Source organism: Polistes dominula, unplaced genomic scaffold (assembly GCF_049000335.1).
Source record: "Polistes dominula isolate Pdom_NZ unplaced genomic scaffold, Pdom_raw_medaka contig_32, whole genome shotgun sequence".
Taxonomy (NCBI): Eukaryota; Metazoa; Arthropoda; class Insecta; order Hymenoptera; family Vespidae; genus Polistes; species Polistes dominula.
Window position 1 is genome coordinate 1,521,374 of NW_028300880.1, and position 25,729 is coordinate 1,547,102.

Sequence of the window (25,729 nt, forward strand, 5' to 3'; positions counted from 1 at the left end):
ATACATATATGTATATATATATATCCATTTGAACGTATTCATTGACGAATACAATTTTTTTTCAGATTGCTGGACGAAAAAAACAAATTACAAATGCTTATGCGAATGAAATTAAAAATGGACGATCACAAATTCCCAAAATTTATATATATGCATATATATACATATATATATATATATGTATATGTATATATTAAATTAGTAAATATTGTGTTCTATAAAGAATACAAAATTCATTTTCTAATACGATCATATTTTAACGAACTACACTACCGACAAACAAATATGGCAATAAACAAACAAACAAAAAAAAAAGAAAAAGAAAAAAGAAACAAAAAAAAAACAAGAGACAAAGAAGAAGATTAATTAATTATTATTATTAATAATATTTATTGACAACCAAATTGTTTTATAAAAGGAAGATTATGAATATTGTGTGTGTATAAAACGGCAATCAATATTTTTCACTTTCTCTCTCTCTCTCTCTTTCTCTCTTTCTCTTTTTCTCTCTCTTTCTCTTTCTGTGTATGTGTATTTATAGTTGAATCAACGTGTGTGGGTTTTTATGGTGTATTTTATTCATTCACTCACTTGACAGTGAGACATATATATATATATATATATTTATGTTATCACATATCTTAAAAATTCACACGAAAATGAACAAGATGAAGATGAAGATGAAGAAGATTATTAAAAAAAAAAAAAAAAAAAAAAAAAAAAAACAAAAAAAAAAATAAACCAAAAAGCGCATAATTTAATTAAGCTTTGAAAAAAAGAAAAAAAGAAAAGAAAATTAAACGAAAAAGTGTCATATTAAATAAACAAAATTTTAAAATTAAAATACGGATAATGTAAAATTAGATAATATTTTATCTAATTATTTTAATACTAAAATATCTGTGAATCGAGTACCTCCATTGATAAATATTTAAAAAGAAATAAAAAAAAAAAATGACATTCTTTTTGCGAGAAGAATTTTGATTGGTGGAGGTTCTTCGATAAAAATTTTTGTGCGAATTAAAGAGAATAAAAAAAAAAAAAATAAATGAAAATTTGACTGGGCAAGTTTGAAAGCTTGAAGCAGCTTTAAAATTTGAAGACTTGTTTTTCGAATGCCATCCCCACTCCTTTCAATGTGGGAAAAGAGTGGGGGAGTATTCGAATGTCACGCCCACTCTTTCCAATGAGGGTAAGGAGTGGGGTGTGGTGGGGTCCAATCAATGGTCCCAATTCTTGTCACGAATCAATAATTAAATAATTAAATTATTAAAAATAATAATAATAAGCGAAAAGAAACATAATTGTGTGTGTAATGATGGGAAAAAAAGAAACAAAAATTTCTTTGCCAACTATCTTCAAAAAAAAAGAAAGAAAAGAAAATTGAAAAAAGAAAAAAAAATAGAAAACTGGGTCAAATAAAACAAAACAAGGATTTAAAAATAAAATGGTGATTATAGGAACAATTGACTAAACAAAAACAAAAAATTACTATAGCCTTCTTTTTTCTTTTTCTTTTTTTTTTTTGGATTTTCAAGGCTAATTTTACGACGATCTCTTCCTCAAAAAAAAAAAAAAACGCGCGACATATGGGCCTTAAAATAATAATAAAAACAAAAACAAATAATACTGAACCCTTCTTCGTCGACAAAACAACATTAATATTATTTAACAAATAAAAATGTGTTAAAAAATTAAATGTTGATAAAAACGAAAAAGGGGGTGGGAGGGAATAACAAAGAGAAACAAACAAACATATGAAAAGTTCATAGATACAAAAAAAGAGACAGTTTTATTGTTATTATTACTATTACTATCATTATTATTATTTTATTTTATTTTATTTTATTTTATTTTATTTTATTTTATTTTATTTTATTTTATTTGTGTTCAAAAGAAAAATACCAATAAGAATACCAACAACAACAACAAAAAGAAAAATATTCTCGCACAAATGAACGCTCTCTTCTCCTTCGTGAAGCTTCGCTGTGAAGCCGAATAAAAATAAATTAAAATTACAATTAAAATTAATTAAATGATAAACAAAATGAAAAATATCTCTTAGTAGGAGTTACACATACATACATACATACATATATATATATATATATATATATATATATATATATATATACATAGAAATAAATAAATAATAAAAAAACAATGATAATAATACATATACATATACATATTCAAATGCATACATAAATATATATATATATATATATATATATATAATATGATTATTAATTAAATAAATTAATAATTTAATTAATTAATATACACAATATATTATTATAATATATAATTATTATATTAATTTGAATAATTAATTAATTAGATAAACTAATATATTAATTATATAATATACTAATTTGTTATAAGTATTAAAATAATTAAATTTTTAGTTGAAATAATTAATTAATCTTAAATCAAAATCCAATAACATATACATATTATATTATTAATTATTTAATTAATTAATTAAACTAGTAATTTAATTATTTAATATAATAACACATTATACATCAATTAATTAAATTATTAGTTTAAATAATTAATTATTAAATTAAAGATCAAAACACAATAATATATATATATGTATGTATATGTATGTATATGTTCTTAACAGTGATGCAAAATATATCTATATATATAAACAAAAAAATAAAATATATAATAAACTAAATATAATAAATATAAGAAATATATAATAAATAAATAAATAATAATAATAATAATAATAATAATAAAATAAAATAAAGTAATAATGAGTAATAATTAACTAAAAGCAAATCACGTGACGAGTATAAAAGAACAACAACCCTATAAAGTCGTTCTAATTATATACGCTTAATTGTATTGCCAATCATGTGTTATTAATTGCTTTAATTGACTCTTTAGTGATAGTCCATGCGACAGTTAGAGAGATAAAAAGGGCTGGAAGTATGGGTGGGGGTGGGGGGTAAGTTTTGTCAATGATGGTGATTTTTCATTAGAAAAAAAAAAAGGAAATTATGATGAAGGGTGTGTGGGTTGAAATGTTGGTTGAAAATAATCTCTCCTATATTTCGCGGTATTGCAATCGATATTTCTATATGTGTGTGCGCGCGTGTGTGTTTGTGCATATATTTATAATACATTATATATATAATACACATATATATATATTTATATGTGTGTATACGTACATAAATACATACATGCATACTTACCTACTTACTTTTAAACTTTCTTAGAATTAAATTCATGGTAAAATACGTGATACGATAATTAGACGATTTTTTAACATATATATATATATATATATATATATATTTAAAATAATAATATTAGTAATAATAATAATAATAAAAGTAATAATAATAATAATAATAATAATGTTATTATTAAATAAATTGTTAAGAAATCGTCGTCTTTCTACATTTGATCTTCGAAACGTGAATTTTGATTTACAATTCGAATTTTCAAGTATTATTATTATTATTATTATTCATTTTATTCATTTTATTATTATGAAGTATTTGTGTTAAACCGAGCTCCAATTTTTTTTTTCTTTTTTATTTTTATTTATTTATTTTTTTTTTTCGAGAACGAACAGAGAAAAAGGAACGAATTTTTGTTGTTTCGTCACACGTGTCGAAATATTATTATTATAAACGAATAAATAAATAAATGAATTAATTTTGTTTTTCGAGTGCCTATAAATAATGAACGGATTGGGATTGATTTTAGCACTTGAATACGCTATCTGGTGGCTAAATTCAAAATTAGAGTTGATAAGTCGAATTGCTACGCCACGTGGGGGATCTTTAGCACTTGAATACGCTATCTGGTGGCTAAATTCACAATTAGAGTAAATAGGTCGAATTGTGTGGCTACACCACGCCCCTAACAGAGATCCCAATACGAAAATAATTAGAATAAAGTAATTTTATTTTTGTTTATTTACATACATTACTTTTATTACAATCAAAATTTAATTTTACTGATCAACAACGTATTCCCATTATTTTTTTTTTACAAATATTTATACGAACATGGTGGCCTTTGTTTTGCTTTCAATGCTAAATTTTGAAGAAAAAAAAAGAAAACAAACAAACAAAAATCATTGATGAAACGATATAAAAAAAAGTGTAGATCAAAAATGAAAAAAAACAAAAATAACCAAACAAACACAATTAAACAAACTGCAAAGATTGATAAATCAAATTTTGTATGAAAAGCAGGAAGAGTAAATAAATAAATAAATAAATAAATAAATAAATAAATAAAAAGAAAAAATTGATGAGTGATTGAAGAAAGAAAAGGAACGTTGGAAAATATCGTTTGTTAATAATTATTATTATTAACAATTAATAACGATCGCGACTTAATATATATATATATATATATATATATATATATATATATATATATATATATATATATGTTTAAAACCTATATATTATATGTTTAAAACATAATACAAATAAAAAAATTAATAATAATAATAATAATATTAACACCTGCCTCGATATTGAATATATCTAGTCGTAAGACTTACACGTGTGTGGGTTAATGTTTAAAAAAAAAAAAAGACGTAGCTTAATAATAGATCGCAAACAAGTGTCCTTAAAAAATATTTACTCCCCAATTCTACCCTCGCCTTCATTCCCCCCCCCTCCTCCCTTTTATTCTACCAGTTTTAAAAAAAATTTTCCTTTTTTTTCTCATTTTAATTAAATATTAATTCAATATATATATATATATATGTATATATATATATATATATACGATTTTATTGTACTTTATTGTTTATTTTATATCTAATTGTTTAAAAGGGATAAGATATTTTTTAATTAGTTAATTTGTATTTGTTTATATTTTTTAAATTAGAAATTCTAGCAGCCTTTTAATTTCTTTCTATTTTTTTGTTTCCCACACAGTTTTTTTTTTTTTAATTTTTATTTTATTTTATTTTATTCATCGAATAACAGAGAAAAAAAATGAAAAACAAGTGGAAATAAAGAAGAACATTTTTTTTTTTTTGCAAAGAAAAAATTTGTATAATTGTTAAATACAATTTATAAATAATTTAAATATCAATTATAAAATAATAATTAATAAAATTAAAATTTAAAAACAAAGAAGAAGAAGAAGAAGAAGGGGGGAAGAAATGTTCCTCGTTCTCTGTTTGAGTCCAACCCTAAACCTTAACCCCTAAACCTTAATCCCTCAACCCCTCAACCCTCTACCTCCCACCCTCAAGAAAAAGAAAAATCTTAGTATTTTAACGAATCTAATCATTTGAAATAATGAGATTAATATTAAAGAAACCAAAATAATGACAAACCGACCAAGATGAAGACTTTTAAAAATAATCAAAAAGAAAATAAATAAATAAATAAAATGGCGGTGATACGAATGTGAATAAACGTTTTCATTAAAAACGATAAACAAATCGTGCCAAAATATTAATAAAAATAAAGAAAAAAAGAACACACACACACACACATATTTGAGACTTAAAACTATCGACTTAAACAAACAAATAAACAAAAAAAAAAAAAATTGGAAAGTGAAAAAAAAAAAAGAAAATAAATAATAATATAATAACATCTTTCATATCGTGAATAAATAATATAAATAATTAAAAAAAAAAAAAAAAAAACAATATTTCCAATTATTCGTCTCGTTGAAACAAACAACGAGCATGAATTTTTTAAAAACAAAAAAAAAAGAAAAAACAAGAAGAAAAATTAAATGAAAAATAAAAACAAACAAACTGTGACACTACTACTATTACTCTATCATCATTATTATTATTATTATTATTATTATTATTATTATTATTATTATTATTATTATTATTATTATTATTATTATTATTATTATTATTATTATTGTAATATTTAAAAAAAAAAAAAAGTACATGTAGAATATAAATTTTCTTTTAGTATAAATTAACTTTGTAATTAAGTAAATTTAACGCGTGTGTGCATGATAGAGTTCCACTGTGTTGTACTTGGGACTGAATTTTGTTATTTTAATAATTTATTGTTAAATTAAAAAATAAAAAAACAAAAAAAAAGAAGAAGAAGTTCATTGTCTAACTGTAACTGTAACACAAAATATTTGCAATCAAACAAAACATGGCGCAGCCAGATTATCCTAATCACATTTATGTGTCTTTTTTTGTAATCAATAATATTAATTATATATCAATTATTATTATTATTATTATTAATATTATTATTATATTATTTTTATTATCTTTATTATTAATATTATTATTATTGTTTTTATTGTAAATCAACATTTATATATATATATATATATCAGAATTCCCTGAGTGACATTTAAAAAAAAAAAAAAAAAAAAGAAAAGAAAATGTGACGTCATTATTTTAAGCGTTCCGTAAGAGAGGTTGTAGTACATACACATATACACATAAATATAAATATATATATATAAAAAATAATAATAATAAACCTGTTACATAAAAAAGTGAATACAATATATAAAGATAGAAATGTGTGTGTGGATAATATATATATATATAGTGTGTGTGTTTGTGTAAGTACATATAAGTTGACTTAAACATTTTATTATTATATATATATAACAAAATAAGTTTTTAATTATTAATAATGTAATTATTAAGTGTTGACACATCTTAAGAAAGAAAAAGAGAAAATGATAAAAGATTTTACAGGATTCTCTCTCTTTTTTTTTTTTTTTTTCTTCTTTGTTCTTGTTTCAAGTTAATTATGATGATGATGATGATGATAATAATAATTAAAAAAAAAAAAAAAATGGAAAAAACCAAAAAAAAAAAAAAAAGAAACTAAGCAGAAATGTATTTTTTTTTTTTTTTTTTTATATATAAATAATTTTGTTCTCGTTGTGTTTTGTTTTGTTTTGTTTTGTCGTCTCTCTCAGTGTGAGTGTGCGTTCGTTGTGTGTGTATTATGTGTGATGGGTGTGTATGAATTGAGTGACGTCTGTGAAAGTTTGTTGATAATTCTTAAAAAAAAAAAAAAAAAGAAAAGAAACAACAACCCTAATTGCAAGTAAAACAATCCTAATTGAGAATAAAACTTTCTTCTTTTTTTTTGTCTCTCTGGATATTACGCCATCTTCTTTTTTTTTTTTTTTTTTCTTCTATGATCATTGCTAAATGATAATTGATAAATTGATCATTTTTTGTTAAATTGAATTGTACATATATAATACCATGGTGGTAAAAGTCTTTTTAAAAGAGGAGAAGAGAACAAACCCCATTAAGAAATTAAAAGGTCGTGTTCCCATAAATAAGAAAAAAAAAAGAAAAAAATGAAAATCTTGAGCTGTGACATTGAAATAAATGACAAAAGATAAAAAAAACTCGCAGGAAAAATTGTATATTTTAATTTTTTCATATTTTTTTTTTTTAATTTTATGGCAAAGTGTTCTTCAATAATACCACACAGACACACACACAGATAAATGAAATTATTACATATACAGTGTATTATAAAAAAAAAAAAAATAAAAAAAGAAAAGAAATTAAGATTGTTTAAAAATTAATTTAATGATTTATTACAACAACAAAAAACAAACAAACAAACAAAATTCATATCGTTAATTAAATCATCGAATTATATTTAAACAATTGTGTTTTCTTTTGCTTTATTTTTTTTTTTTTTTTTTTTTAATACGATTGTATGTGTAATACAAAATTCAAAATAAAAAATAAAAATAGAAAAGAAGGGAAAAATTAAACGAGTATGGAAAAAATAAATGAAATATTATATAATTATTATTATTATATAATATTTAATGAACTATATATTTATATATATATACACACACACAAATATATGAATATATAAATAGTTGAGAAGTTTTGTCTGGTCCAATTAAAACAAATCTGTGAAAAACGCTCTAACACATCTTTCTGCATATTACACTAATACATTTTTAATAAAATATACATACACAAAATAAACATATACCTATATATATATATTGTAGGATAATTTTTAAGTATAACGACATGATTTATTAAGTTTAAAGATCCTTACATACACATATATATTTACATGCATACATATACCTAATTAATCAGCGAAATAGTATACAAAAAAAAATATATATATATATATCTATTATTATTATTATTATTTTATTATTATTAATAATACAATAATTGTATATTCTTAAACTCAATTAACCTAATCGCGAGAATCCTAATTAATATTTAACAATTAGAAATATAACAATTAGTTATAAAAATATAATAACAATGCTATTATTATTATTATTATTTTTATCATTATTATTATTCTTAATATTTAGTATGGTTATTGACATTAATGTATATTTAATTATTATTATAATTATTATTAGTTTTATATTTACAATATATATATATATGCCAATTATATTAAACGCGAGTATTAAAAAATGCTAGTAATGTTGTGTGCACTTTTATAGTTAAAAAAAAAATAATAATAATAAATACACTCACAAACACTAAACATATTACACTCATAGAGGTTTTTAAATAATTAAATAAATAATAAATATATATATATATATAAATATATATCTATATATACACTTAACTGTTTGTTTTTTGTTTTTTTACACAATAAATACGCGTTCCTCTCAAAATACCGTGTAAAAAAAAATAATAATAATTGTACAAAAAAAAAAGTTGCAATTGGTATTGTAAAATTAATGAAAAAGAAAACATGTTAGATTTAATTTAAAATAGTTTATAAAAATTAAATAATAAATAATGAGTTAATAAAAATGTACCAAGTTTTATGTATTGAATTGTCAAAAGACTTCAATGCCTGGTTTGAATCGTTCGGAGATTTCAATGCCGGGTTTGATCGGTTTGGGGATTTCAATGCCTGGTTTGAATAGTTCGGAGATTTCAATGCCTGGTTTGATCGGTTTGGTGATTTCAATGCCGGGTTTGATCGGTTTGCGGATTTCAATGCCGGGTTTGATCGGTTTGGGGATTTCAATGCCGGGTTTGATCGGTTTGGGGATTTCAATGCAGGGTTTGAATCGTTCGGAGACTTCAATGCTAGGTTTGATCGGTTTGGTGATTTCAATGCTGGTTTTGTGTATCAAACATGTGTTTTTATAAATTTGCAAGTATTTCTCTTTGTTTAAACAAGCCAATATTATTTACTCATTCATATAATTAATAATAATATTTGATTTATATATATATATTGTTTCAAATATTTAATATTAATTATAAAATATCTTTTTTTTTTTGTTTGTTAAAAGAAAGAAGTAAACCTAATTTGGCAGCTTTCTTTTAAACATTTAATACACATACACAAACATATATATAATAATATACAAACATATAATTAACGTTGAAAAAACGTAAGTCTCTTTTATATAATACCTAATAAAAAAAAAATGTTAACTAACGAGTGTGTGTGTGAGTTTTTTTTTTTTTTTAATTTTAATCTTAAATAAAATAAATAATACGATTATTAATATCATTATTGTTTAATGTTAAATATAATTATTGTGATCGTATAAACAATGACGAGAGATGAAACTATAGTTACTTTGTTATTATAATAAACAACCAATGTAGTTGAAAGTAATGGTGATGGTTTGACATAATTTTAATTTTGATTTTAATTTTCATTTTTGTTTAATTATCCTCCTGTACAATTAATTTTTATTATACACGTTAATTTAATAATAATTCAATATTTACACATACACGTATACACACACACACACACACACGCACACAGGATAAATATATTATTTGTATACGTATATATGTGCGTGTATAATAAATTATTATTGTTTATTTTTTTTTTTTGAATAGTTATTAATAATTAAAGAGGTGCTTGCAATTTTCAACTTGCTTTCATCACTATTATTAGAAAGTTATATCTTAAACGAAGCAATAGGATTGTAAATGATGTACCTGGTGTGTATTTTTGTTTTTGTTTTGTTCTCGCATTATTTTAGAAAAAAATCATCTATCCCCTCCCCTCTCCTCCTTCACCACCTTCTTCTCCTCCTTCTACTTCTCCTACTTAAATCATTTTTATATATCAGTATTATCTTGCACTCGTAATACAAGTATATATAAAAGTATGACGGGAAAATAATATGATAGAAAAAAATAATTAAAAAAAAAATATATATATATATATGTATACGTACGTTAAAAAAAAAAAAAAAAAAAAAAAGAAAAAAGGGAATTATAAATTTTATTCCGCCATTTTTAATTCATTCGAATTTTTGATATTCTCAATAGCTCTCGAGTTGCTTAATAAAAAATGTTAAGAAATTGAACTGAAAGAGAGGGAGATAAAGAGAGAGAGAGAGAGAGAGAGAGAGAGAGAGAGAGAGAGAGAGAGAGAGAGAAAAGTAAATTAATTTTAATTTGTTTAATATAAACTAAGAAATTTATTTAAAAATTTATATTTTTAATATAATTATTTTTTTTATTTTTTTTGGATACTCAATTGCAATGTTTGTGGAATGACATTTTTAAAATGATGACTTTGTATTTAGGAATACTCGATAATTTGTCTTTTTATAATTATTAGTTAACAATATTATTTAATTAACAATATTTTTATAATTGAAAATAATTTGATTTTTTTTTTTTTTATCGAACAGAATTATATAAATGTAAATTATAATTTATTTTATTTATTTTTGTTTGTTTGTTTTTTTTTTTATTGGTAATTGTTTTGACTTACGTATCGATTATCAAACTCGAAGAAGAAATTTGTACGAATAGAAATTGTTATTTAATTTAAATTCAATTTTTATGTTAATCCCGTCGTTCCTCTTCCATTCCTTAAAAAATTATTTGATAAAAATATTAAATAAAAAAACATGAAAACATGAAAAATGATACAGAAAATGCGAATGAATGAACAATCGACATTTTACAAGATGGCTGACGACAATCTTTGAATTATCGTTCAGTAAAAAAAAAAAAAATAAAAGAAGTAAATAAAAATCATGAAAAAAACACCTCGATGGATTTAATTCCCCCATAATCAAACAAAATCATGGTGGATGATCTTGAATTAAAGACTGTATGGAAACCATAGAACTGATATTTTTAAATCACTGATTGTTGATTATAGTTTCAGAGATAAACAAAATATTAATGACTACAAATGAAGAGAAATAACAAAAGAAAGAGAGAGAGAGAGAGAGAGAAAGAGAGAAAGAGAGAGAAAGAAAGAAAACAACCATAAACGTTAAAAAATAAAAACAAAAGTTAGAACAACAGAGACAGAAATATATAATAATAATAATCATAAAATAAATGAATTAAAAGATGAAAAAGAAAAAAGTAAGAGAGAGAGAGAGAGAGAGAGAGAGAGAGAAAGTATTTTTTTAATTTATTTAAATAATATTAAACATTAGAAAATATTTTCTATATACCAAGGTGAAGGGTTAGGGTTAGATTTTCGTTTTTAATTTTAATTTTAATTCTATAACCATTAGATTCTTGTAGTTTAAGTTAATATGTAATTTTTAAGGTTAGAATTAATGCGTGAAATTTTCCTGGATATTTGTAATGTTTAATTTTTGAATAATAAGACATTAATATTAACGCACATTCTCAAGGAATTATTCTTCTTTTTTCTTTTCTTTGCAATGAAGTAAATAAAGAAGAAGAAGAAGAAGAAATAACAAAAGAAAAAAAATGAAGATAATTAATAAATAAATAAATGGCTACATTTGCAACGAAAAAAATTGATATAAATATCTCTCGCTTATGTGTATCCTTATGCTTTATAAAATACAAATTTTTAGTGTCAAAGTGTACACATAAACACACACATATATATATAAGATGTTTCATAATATTTAAGATCAATATCAAGAATGGACTAGTAGAGACAAAAGAATCCTCAAAAAACTGTTCATACAAAATGTTGTGTCCTATTTGATTTTGTTTCAAAGTTATTCAACATTTTTGCATTCCAATAATTGATCTTCATTGAAAATATTAGAAATGATCACACCTTTGACTCGTATACAAAGTTTCAAGTCGTAATACAATCGAATTTCGCAGTATTTCACCAAAATTCCAGATACTGGTCGAATTTGTCGGCCGCCATTTTGTATACCCATTCGAAGTTTTTCAACGCTGACCAATGAACGTCGAGTACGCCATTGTTTTCAAACGAGCCCACTAATCAAAATCTTATTTACGCTTTTGTAACTTTGGAATCCACAGCAAACAGTGGCGGATCAAGTCAAGTGGGAACCCCCCTCCCCCAAGCGATAAAAATGTCGGGGGGAGTCGTTCAAACTCAAGTTAGAAAAACAAAAGTTTCAACAAAAATTCTCATTAAGTTATTAACAAAAAAGAAATGTAATCAAAAATTTCATACCGTGACGCGTTAAGTAAATTTACTTTAAAAAAAAAAAAAACGTAATATTCCTTGAACCCTAATGAAAAGAAATTTGGAAACTTCGGGCCCCACTTCGGGATCCTGCGCAACCGCTTAATCCACCACTGACAACAAATAGAAAATAATGAAATACTTCTAGTAAAAGAACTGAACGTTGAAACTGAACCGATTAAACTGATACGAATAAATTTAATGAACAAAATGTGTGACGTTCAACGAAAACACGAAGATTATTGGAACACAAATGTGAAACATAACCTCGAAACGAGGTTAAGTAGAATACACTTTTATATGAACAATGTTTTTTTTTTTTTTTATTAAGTTTGCATTTCATGATCACTACTGAAGTGAGTTTCACATATTTTGAAATATTTCGTATAATAAATAAAACGCATATTATAATAATAATTATTATATTAATAATAATAATAAATTATCCTCTCATACTCGAAAGTCAAACGACAATCGCACGTATGCACATGTATAATCATCCGTCTCGCGAGTATAAATTAGAATTTAAAATAAAAATGAATTATATCAATCTGATTGATTGATAATGGAATGAATGAATGAATGAATGAATAAATAAATGAATGAATGATTAATTAAATAAAACGAGCTTTTCGTGCAATCGTAGAATTAATTAATAATCATTAGTAAATTAATGTAAGTTTATTTCGTTAAAATGACAATGCGCGTATAACTCTCTGATATATAATAGTATGTATACACACACATATATATCTATATACATATATATATATATTATATTATATATAATTGCATACATAAAATCCGTACATAATTATATAAATAAATGAAAAAAAACTGTATGTAGAATAATTTTGTTCCGTGCCATTGCTCGTTCGACGGTTGTGTAATAAAAAAAAAACAAAAAAAATACAAAAAAAAAGCAAAAAAAAATATCAAATGAGACATGTGGAACTGAAAATGAAAAAAAAAAAAAAACAAACAATTTGAAGAAAAAGGGGGTGAAAACAACAAGAAATAAATGAAAGAAGAAAACATTGTTTAAATCAAAAGAAAAATGAAAGAAACAACAATTTACGTATTTCGTATACGTTTATTTTTTTTTTTTTTACGATTATAATTAAAGGTGTGTGAGATAAACAAATATATGAAAAGATAGAAGATGAAAGAAACGAACTATGATAAATGAGAGACAATGATATGATGAATGTGAAAAAATATGAAAAGAAAAAAAAAGGTATGAAAATGACGTAGAAGAAAAGAAGTAGAGAAGAAAACAAAAAGAAGAATGAAAAATTAACAAACAAATAATGAAAAAAAAAATAGAAAAAAAAGAAAAGAAAAGAAACAAACAAACAAACAAATATTAAAAGAGTCCTCGAAGAAGTCAAAAAAAAAAAAAAAAGAAAAAAAAAAGAAAACCTGAAAAACCTTCCGTGTGATTTTTTTGGTTGTGAAGTATTGTTTTCTTTTTTTTTAATATTTTTTTTTTTTTTTTAAATAAAATACGTGAAAACATCACGCGACCCCTATTGACCCTAGTCCAATTATTTCAACTATAGTTTAGTCAACGTATTTACCGAAATATTTTTTTTGCTAGACTCGCTGTCTCAAATGGGGTTGAATGAAACAAAGAAGGGGTGGGGGGAGGGTGAGGTGGTGGTTTGATCAAAGGAAGAGGAAGAGAAAATTTCAATTAAATTAAATTGAAAAAAAAAAAAAAAAAAAATGTTTACATTGAAAAAAGACGACAATTTGTGACATTTTGAAATGAAATGAAATGAAATGAAAATTCAACCAAATATAAAAAAAAAAAAACATTGGGTGGGAGGGGGCTTTCACGAGTCGGCTGTGTGTGTGTTGTTTTATATATATATATATATATTTTTTTTTTTTAAATAGAAAATAATAATAATAATAAATTTAATTGTATTATTTTAATTAATGATAATGATATTATTAATAATATAATATAATTTCATTAATTAATTAATTGATTACCTATTTTTTTTTCTTTTTTTTTTTTTTTGTAACTCGTATCTCGTTCTATTGCATTTTACATGTTCAATTTGATTTAACATTTTTGTTTTAACTCGTTTTGTTTTAATTTTTCCGGTGTTTTGTGGTGGTCAGTTCTCTAAGTTTTTTTTTTTTTTTTTATTAGTTTGAACTATTCAAGAATTTCTTATTTGTCGTTTAATCTAAGATTTAATATTAATTATAATATTGTTTAAATATTTTTGTGTATGTGTTGATAAATAATACACACACGTGTAATAATACACGCGTGTAAGTGGTACGTGTGTGTTTGCTTTCCTGTGTGCAAGTGTGATTTAAAATTAAAACACGAGGCTCAAAGTTGATCTTTAATTTTTTCTTTTTGATTTCATTTCAATTTTGAATTTATTCAAATGTTAATATATATATATATATTCCATTTGTTGTTGTTGTTGTTATTTCTAAATTTAAAATTATAATTTTAAGTAAAAAAAAAATAAGAAATAAATAAATGATGAAAATAAATTTAATAAATTAGTAATAAATTAATGATGGAATAAATTAAATGAAAGAATTTTGCAAATTTCAAAAAGAACATTAATATAGATTCGTGACACAATATTTGAAGAAGAAAAAAATAAATGAAGCAAGAAAAAAAAAACAATAAAACATTAACACTAAAACAACAACAACAACAACAAGAACAAAAGTAGTTTGTTCAACACGTAAAAATGTGGCATTCAAAAATCTTGATCATAAATATCGGTTATTAATTATTATAAATAATAATATTTAATAATAAATAATATTTATCAATGGTACCTTCCTCTCCCTAAAAAAAAAAAAAAAAAAAATTAATAATAATAATAAAAAAAGGATGAAAACAGTTGTGATCTTTTTCTAACGGCGCTATAACTTCAGGTTCCGGGTACCTTTATTATTAATTCCATTTAATCGAAAAGAAAAGAAAATATGAAAAACAACAAAACAAAAAAAAGAATACAAAAAAAAAACAATTATTAGGTTGTTCGGAAAGTTGTTTCATTTTTTGCTGACGCAATAAATGGCATTAGTTGATGCAAATCGATTATGGAGGGTAGAGGTTAGGAGTAACATCTCTGTATATGAAAAATGTCCGTCGAAATGCATTCAATTAGGGTGGCGCCACAATAGCTTCAAGGTAAATTTTAAAGAAAGCGCCAAATATTATTAGAATAGGATTGAGAAATAAACAAAGGAACACAAATTTCACAACACAAATTTTACCCGATAATTGTTTTTTTGTTATTCACATACTTTTTCATAAAATTAAAATGATAAAAATTCAATAAACGTACTATTCACAATTCACGAAATAACAATCACTCTAGCTACACGTTTTCTTATAATAATTCTTTAAGGTTATATTTGCTACATTATTTTGTACTACGCAAGTAGTTGAAATTTTCAATAATTAACTACTTTAGTCGGCAATAATATTAAATTGTTTAACTTCGGCATACTTCAATTCGTTTACAATTGCTACATTCATACCATACCAAGTGTCTACACCAGCGCCATTCTGGAAGGTTTTTGAACTGTTATTTATAGCATACGCTGGACACTTTTTCTAATTTTCTCCCATATGCACAGATGATACTTTTTACCTCTACCTTCCATAAAATCGACAAATAGTAACACATGAGATTGATGAGAGGTTAATATTTATCAAATTCAACTATTTTATGAACACTTGAAAAGGTTAAGGTTTAACCTCGAAACAGAAATTGTCTTCATTTTTACAAAAGAAAAATGCAACGATTTTCCGAACCACCTAATAGAATAAAAAATCGAACAATTTCTCGTCGTTCCTATCTATCATTTTTTCAAATATATTATCTTACCCATAATATATCCTAATCCCCATAAAACCTACATTTTTTCCTAACAGGCTGCTTTCAAACTCCGAACCGATTTAATAATAATAATAATAATAATAATAATAATAATATTAATATTAAAAATAATAATAATAATCATAATAATCGGTGTACCTTAAACAATTAAATAAAATATAAAATATAAAAAATAATGGGGAGTTACTTAAAACGTGAAAATGTATTACATAAATAATAATAATAATAATAATAATATTAATAATAATAGTAGTAAATAATCATAAATACTAATAATTATTAATAAATAATAATAATAATAATAATAAATTAAGAGAGAAAAAGAGGTAAAAATGAAAAATGATTTAAAATTAGTACTCACGAACTACTCAAATATCCCCACTCTTCTACCGCCATCTTGTTTTCTGTTTAAATCAGATTATTTGTTCGAAGATTCGAATGAAAAAAATCATTCCGTTTTTTCGAAGATTCAAATGAATTGACATTAAATATTAATTGTTAATGTTTAAATTAATGAATATAATATCATTTGGTGTTCGTGTAATTAAAAATAATGAAAGAAAATATTGAGATAGAAATAGAAAAAGAATGAGAATGAGAGAAAGAGAGAGCGAGAGAGAGAGAGAGAGAGGTACGTTGTGTTCTTCGTATAACCTCAAAATACGAAAGGCCTTAATATACTTATTCGTAAGCATTAGAAATAATCAATTTAAATAATCGAAATAAAATAAACTAAAATAAACTAAAATAAAATAAACGTAAAGAGTAAAAGTAAAGTAAAGTAAAATAAACGAACAAATCCGATCCCTTTCCTGTATAGGTTCAATTTTAAATTTAAAACCAAAAAAGAAAAAAAAGAAGAAAGATACAAAAAGGGAGGAAAAAAATGCAACCCTAATTCCCATCCTTCCTTTGAAGAAAAAAAAGAAACCTATACAGTGCTTCTTCACATTTAATGACAAAATTTCTGCGTAATAATTTTCATTAATAATAATATCCATAGATGAAAGAAAATTATTAAATGCATAAATAAATGCATAAATAAATAAATAAATGAAAAGAAGAAGAAAAGAAAGAGTGGTAAAAAAAAATTGATAAGAAAATCAACCCTTATACATTATGTATTAATTAATATTAATTAATAACAATTTAGATACGATTGTATTAAAATGTCAGGATCAGATTGAGAGCTTTATTTTAATTTTAATTAAAATTACAGATGAAAGAAAATTAAATGCATAAATAAATAAATAAATAAATGAAGAGAAAAAAAGAAAGAATGGTTAAACAAATTCCATAAATTATGTATTAATTATTATTAATTAATAACAATTAAATTGAATTGTATTAAATGTTCAGGATCGGTGACCTTGTTTGTAATTTTCCTTTTTTTTAAGTTTTTTTTTTGGTTTTTTGCTATAAATTAAGAAGAAGAAGTGAGAATAAAAAATAAAACAAAACGAATATATATATATATATATATATATATATATATATATATATAAACGCACATGTGCTTAGTTTATACGCAACGAAGAAAAACATTCATCAAAAAAATAAACAATGCATACACACATTATTATAAATAATAAATAAATATAATGTATGTATATATTTTTCTGTCCTGTCTGTCAGTCTGTCTGTCTGACTGAGTGTGAATGTTGTATGTGTATGTGTGTATGTGTGTATAAATAAGATATTAACACAAGAGACAGACGAAAATACATAATTAAAGAAAAAAAGACACGCATACTCGCTCAAAACAAACATAAAAAAAAAAAGGAAGAAACTCTGGACAAACAAATTGAAGTCATTTTTTTTTTTTTTTTTTTTTTTGTTGGGAGGCTAGAAAAAACATTTCTATCCATCAATAAAATAATGCGCTATTAATAATAATTTAATTAATTAATTAATTAATTAATAAATAATTAAAAATATATATTTAACGATTTGTGTATAAAAATATTATAAAAAACAAAGTTAAATAAACTAATGCATTCTCGTTTTATGTAATATCAATAAGTAAATAAATAAATATATATATATACATATATAATTAAATAAATAAATAAATAAATAATTAAAATAAAATAATTAATAAACATCGATGTATTCATTAGGAATACACACGAATATACACAACACACTCATGCATAAAATATATATGTATATCATTTTGTATATTTAATATTAAAAAAAAAAAAATTAATAAATAATTAATAATAATAAAAAGAAGAAAAATAAATTATAATATATATATACATATGTATGTGTATATATATATATATATTTTTTCTTCTTTTGTTTATAGAGTGTGATCTATAAATCGATCAACAAAAATCCGATCGCATCAATTTTATGCGAACTTTAATAAAAAAAAAAAAAAAAGTTCTATTTTTTTTTGTCATTGTTTTTTTCTAAATTTTTATTATTATTCTAATTTTAATTTAATTCATCTTATATTTAAAATTGAATTTTAATTGACAACAAATTACGATTGATTTTACTCGAAGGAATTTTTTTTTTTTACTTTTTTTTTAATAAAATTAAGTAAATAAATTTTTTTTTTTTTTTTTAAATTAGACTGATGTGATGCATGCCATTGATAGTTATCTTTTTGATTCGGATTTGTTGTTGACGTCATTATGAATTATGCATTATATTATATATTATATTATATTACATTACATTATATATTATATTATATATTATATTATATTATATTTTATCTGTGTTTATTTTAAATTCCTTTTTTGCGTTTAACGTTCATTTTCTATTTTGCGAAACAAGTGTCAAGCAGCTGTACCTTAGTAGTATAAACAAAAATACCTATCGCATTATTATTATCATTATTATTATTATTATTATTATTATTATTATTATTATTATCATTATTATTATTATTATTATTATTACTATTATATTAATTATTATTATATTATTCATATATTATTATTATTATTATTATTATTATTATTATTATTATTATTATTATTATATTATCATTATTATTATATTAAAGAAACAATAAAAAATAAAAGTGAGATATAAATCGTAACACCAGGGTGCAATAAATAAACAATTGAAATAAACATTAATTCATCCTTCCTTTTTGACACTTGACGACAATATCAAAACGAAACTTGACTGATCGATGAGATTAATTGAAATAAATAAAAAAAATTTTTTATTAATAAAAAATACTCACGACCACCACGACAACAACAAAATAAACAATTTAAATAAATATAATTCATCCTTTCTTTCTTTTTTTTTTTTTTTTTTTTGACACGACGACGATATCGAAATGAAACTTGACTGATCGATGAGATTAATTGAAATAAATAAAAAAATTTTTATTAATAAAAAATACTGACGATTACTACGACAACAACAACAACAATAACAACAATAATTATAAAAAATGATTGGTAAAAAAAAAATAGAAGAAGAAAAATAAATCAAACGTGTGTATTCTTTGATTGATCCAAAAACATTTCTTCGTAGGATTGATAAGAAATTAGACAAAAAAAAAAAGAGAGAAAGAGAGAGAGAGAGAGTGGGAGAAAGAAAAGAAACAAAGAAACAAAATGGCGGTTTGGGGAAAGAGAAGAAATCGTACCACATCCTAGGACACTTCATAGGTAAATTTATTTTATTTTTACTATTTCTTTTTTCTTTTCTTTCCTTTCCTTTTCTTTTCTTTTCTTTTCTATTTTTATTATTTTTCATTCTTTAATTTTATCATGTTTTTTAATTTTAAGTATCATGTGTTTGTTCATTTTGTATATTTCTAATCAATTTTATTTTATTTCAATAAAAATGGCGAACAGATTTTTGAATAAAATCGAAATAAACGCGCGTTTAAGAAAAAAAAAATGGCAGCTTCCTATGAAAACAAAAAAACGAATAATTCACATTCGAAAATATTGTCGACGAAATGTTTTAAATAATTAACTTGAAAAAAAAATCAATAAATAAATAAATAAATAAAAATATAAATCGATGGCTACGAGTTCATGCAAATGATGGTGGTGATGGTTGTTTACGTTTATTACGAAAAAGGTTATAAATTCAATTTAAAAAAAAAGAAAATCGAGATAACAATCGTTTTATTTATTTATAAATAATAATTACTGCATTTTAAGTAACCCTATTTTAAATAAAAAAAAAAAGGAAAAAACAAATGATAAAAATCGTAAGTAAGAATTATGTTGGGTCCGTTAACTCAATGGATAAAACAGTTTCTTGAAAAATTGGAAGATCTAGATTCGAGTGCCCCCAGTGAATTTTTATCAAACTAAATAATCCCAATATCCAATTAGATTCTCTGTTTTTCTCATATTTATTCAAATGAGACTTATTTCAAACATTTTTATAATAAATGGTCCCAATAATAGTGAGAAATGAAGATAAATATTCTTCAAGTTATTTATCTAAATACAAGAGTGTTCAAGTCATATTATTTAAGAAATAATATTATAACTAACATGTTATATTCTATATCACTATATATATATTCATCTATTGGGATTTCTAGCACTTGAATACGCCATCTGGTGGCTAAATTCAAAATTAGAGTAGATAGGTCGAATTGCTACGCCACGTGGAGGATCTGTAGCACTTGAATACGCTATCTGGTGGCTAAATTCAAAATTAGAGTAGATAGGTCGAATTGCTGCGCCACGTGGAGGATCTGTAGCACTTGAATACGCTATCTAGTGGCTAAGTTCACAATTAGAGTAAATAGGTCGAATTGTGTGGCTACGCCACTCCCCTACCAGAGATCCCAATATCTATCTATCTATTTAAAATTAAACAATATTAATAATAATAATAGTAATAATAAAATAATTAATTAAAGGCTGTCTGTCTCCCCCCACTCTTTATCTTAAACAATTACAAAATAATATAATTTAATATAAATTAAAAGTGACACATGGTGTGATATATAAATGAATTCAATATTAATAATAATAATAATAATAACAATAATAATAATAATAAGAGGATGAATAGATTGGTTTTGTCCATGAATTTCCATGAAAATAGGAAAGAAAAGAATATTAAAAAAAAAAAAAAAAAAAAAAAAAGAAGAATAAAATGACGAAAATTTGATTTGTCTGTAAAATGGAAAATAAACATTAATAATTAAATAAATAATAAAATGAGAAAAGAGAATAATTAATGATGATATTTGTAGTAAAATCACGTGTTGAATGTAATTGAAGCTTCGAAGTAGCTAAAAATCATATTTGTGATAATAATTAATATTCTATGCATAATACTTGATGATAATTTTAATCAATACGCGTCCTATTATTAAAAATAGTCATTGATAATGATAATAATGATGATGATCATGATAATGAGGACAATTATGATGACATGATGATTATGATGGTATTGATAATGAACGATTACGATGATGTTAACAATAATGATGACAATGGCTCAGAAATAAATTCGCCAATTATTAAATTAGCGAAATAAAAAAAAAAAAAGAGAGAGAGAAAAACAAATCATCTGTTCGAATTGACTTTTTGCCTTGTTGTGTAAAACTTTTGTAAAATTCATTTAAAAAATGATACTGATAATGATGATAATGATGATAATGATGACAATGAAATACAAGAGGATTCTCATATATCGACAATTGCAATCAATAATTTGTATTGTGTGAATGTGTATGTAAGTGTGTGTATGTGTGCACATTTGTGTGTATGTATCAAACAGGAAAAGAAAGAATAAATTAAATAATTTAATAATAATCCTGATAATTATGATGATTATGATAATGATGATGATATAATGATAATGATAATGATGATGGTATAATGATAATAATGATAATGGTATAATGATAATGATGATGATGATGGTATAATGATGATGATGATGATGATGGTATAATGATGATGATGATGATGATGGTATAATGATGATGATGATGATGATGGTATAATGATGATGATGATGATGATGATGGTATAATGATGATGATATAATCAATAATGAGTATAGCCATGATAATGATGATAATGATGATTTAATAATAATGATGGTAGCCATGATGATGATGATGATGATGATGATGATGATGATGATGATGATGATGATGATGAAAGAAAAATAGAACAAACAAAATTGAAAAAGAAAGAAAGAGAAAGAAGAAGAAGAAGAAGAAGATGATGATGAAAAAAGAACAGAAAAAGAATTTGTGACTTGGTATATAAATAATATATATAAAATATATATATATAGTAATAAAAATATAAATAAAATAAAAATAATCAACACAAAAATATAACTGTACTTAGTACCTCGATTTTATAGCACAATATTTTGTTACTCATTAAATAAAATATAATTTAATTTTAAAATATAATTATTAAATGGAATATAATACTTAAATACTAATAATAATAATAATAATAGTAAATAATAATTAATATGAATAAATAATAATAATAATAATAATATCGAGGACACAAGATTAAATATAACAATAACTGATAGTTGAATTATTGTTAGATGAAAAAACAAAAAAAATAATACAATTAATAAGTCCTCATGATAAATTAGACATTTTTTTGTTTTTTTTCAAAACGTACGAGCTTAAGTAACAAACTTAATCATATTTTATCGATACTTCGATATTTTCGATCAAATGAAAATGAAAAAAAAAAAAAAGAAAAGACAAAGAAAAAAGAAAACAGAAAATTAGTGAGAGAGAAAGTAAGAAAATCGAATGATGAATATTTTCTGTTATTGATAAAATGTGTTAAAATTATGTTTAATATTATTCATTGAACGTAATTATATTATACAAATAAAAATCTAACTCGTAACGTTATAATATCGCACCGAATCGCATTTATATAAACAATATAGTTAATCTTAATCATACAAGACATGATTTTAATAATAATAGAAAAAATAATAAACATTAAATGAATGATTAATGAATGATAATGAAATAAAATTATCAAATTATCAGTTTTGTAATATCATATCCTTACGTTTTTATTGATAAACAAAAACGTAAACTTGATAAAAATCAGAAATAAAATGAAAAGAAAAGAAAAGAAAAGAAAATAAAACAAAACAAGATCACACAGTTATATTCGTTATGATAATAATTTATTTATAAAGAATTAAATAATTAAATAAATAAATGTAATAGATACACGCGAATAATGATCCTGCGATCATTTATAAAATAATAATAATAAATTATTAAAGAAATAATCAAATAAAGCATCATTTTCTTCTAAAGAAAATCGGTACGATAATGTGAAAGAAATTTTCAAAATGGCGAATGCACTGACTTCGTGAAAGTTCGTTATACAACGTATCACCCTCGGCAATGTTCGTAAATCATGGAAAATTTCAAAAAGAAAAAGAACAAACGAATTGTGCAAGATCAAAAGAAAAAAAGAAAAAAAGATAAAAAGAAAGAAAGAAAAATGTGCAAGAAAATTTCAAGATGGCGGTGACCTAATCGTGAAAGTTCGTTAAAAAAAACGTACATCTTCGTCAATCTTCGAGAATTGCGGGAAATTTCAAACACGAAATGAGTCAAAATGAAAGATAAATAAAGAAAAGAATATTCTCCTCATTGTATTTCTATGCTAACCATAAATAATGCACTAATAATTCACCTTAGACACTAGTAATAGTAAATTTAATCGTAGATTTAAAAAAAAAAATACGCTAGAAAAGGTGAGGGAGGGGAAGAAGGAGGAGGAGTAGACGCTGGTGGCTTAAAATAAATAAATAAATAAACTTATGATATTTAAAAAGCGTATACGCGTTTTAGAATTAATAATAATAATAATAATAATAATAATAATAGTATTAATAATAATAATAAAATGTATTTAACTAAACCGTATCGATGAAATCGCTCATACTGATGCTGTGGCAAATAAAAAGATTAAAAAAAAAAAAAAAGAAATAGAAATTTTTCTTAAATGTCAAGGCAGGGTTAGCGTGAAGTTTTGTAAGAAAAAAAAAAAAAGAAAATAAAATAAAGAAAAATAAAAGAATTAGAGTGGGAGAATAATAATAATAATAATAATAACGTTCACATATTATATTCTCACGTGATACTTAAAAAAATAACCAAAAACAAAAAACACTAGGGGGGAGTCTCTTGCGTGCGTGCGTAAGTGGCTTTAAAATCTCGAACAAGTGCTCATCAATTAAAAACCTAATCGTAAATCATGCATATTACATAAAAATTATACATATAAATCTATGTAATTGTATTTATATATGTGCGTATGTTGGCGGGTTTACGGTAAAACAAAAGTTTCCTAAATGATCCAAAAATTTGTAGGTTATTTTCAAAATTAATGACTATTTTTACATACTTATCAAAATTGTAGGCTGCAATAATACAATTTGATAAAAACAAAAAAAAAACAAAAAAAAATTATAACCTTAAAAGTGTATTGAAAAAGTTGTGATTAAATTTTGTAAATAACCTCAAAACTGTCGATTCAGCGAGAGATTAATTGTTGAATTGTTTAAAGATTTTTGGCTCATTTTAAAGAATTTTGTTTTATCCATTCTGATCTGCGCATGCGTATGGATACGTTCTGATAAAAATACAACTAAAACTAAAACGAAATTGATTAAATATTAACGAAAAATGTTTGGCGCCTAAATGAAACGAATGATAAATAAATTAAAATAAATAATAAACTAAACAACAAGCATTAATAATAATAATAATAATAATAATAATATTAATAATAATTAATAATCTACAACTTGCGTCATATTTAACACAAATCTTGATAAATTTGCGGTGAAAAAAAAAAAGAAAAAGAGGAAAAATAAACGAACCTTTTTTTTTTTGTTTTCTTTCAAAAAAAAAAAAAAATGGCGCGCGGATGAGCATCGAGAAAATAATATGTCGGAAATAAAATAATAATAAAATACGCGCTACCTCGCGTGTGTGTCTCTGTCTTTAATAATAATATTTAATAAATAATATAATAAATAATATATATATTTAAACACAAGTATACATATATATATATATATGATATTTATTAAAGTATAATGGGTAACATTATATATGTAAGTATATACAGGGTGCTTTTTTTCTAGGGACGCACTGTAGACAAAATATATACATATATTTATAATATACGATATAATACATAATATTATATATATATATATATATATATATATATATATACGTGTCTCCTGTCTTATCACAATGTTATATTGTTATTTATATATTTTGTTATTTTATTCTAATAACAATTATTATCATTATTATTATTATTATTATTATAATTTATTTATTTATTATTATTATTATTATTAAAAATTTTATTTCATGTGCATATTAGCAAGCGAATTGCATTATTTCGCTTTCCTGTACTATTTAAAATAAAAAAATAAAAAAAAAAAATA

The 25,729-nt window shown here is 22.9% G+C and overlaps 1 protein-coding gene across 11 annotated transcripts in view; it reads left to right on the forward strand.

Annotated features, from left to right (window-relative positions):
* Positions 1 to 25,729, forward strand: part of gw (trinucleotide repeat containing adaptor protein gawky) — an 81,877-nt gene that overhangs the window by 53,089 nt on the left and 3,059 nt on the right. For 7 of the 11 annotated variants that reach the window (XM_089175214.1, XM_089175170.1, XM_089175187.1 and 4 more), the window contains one exon: positions 66 to 4,284. The exons of 2 other annotated variants lie outside the window; for them this stretch is intronic. In XM_089175214.1, coding sequence (XP_089031340.1) covers positions 66 to 109 — 44 coding nt within the window. In that variant the 3' untranslated portion in view covers positions 110 to 4,284. Of the gene's footprint in view, positions 1 to 65; positions 4,285 to 19,798; positions 19,937 to 25,729 lie in introns of those variants that run through there. 2 more of the 11 variants (XR_016177490.1, XM_089175201.1) reach the window with 2 other exon arrangements.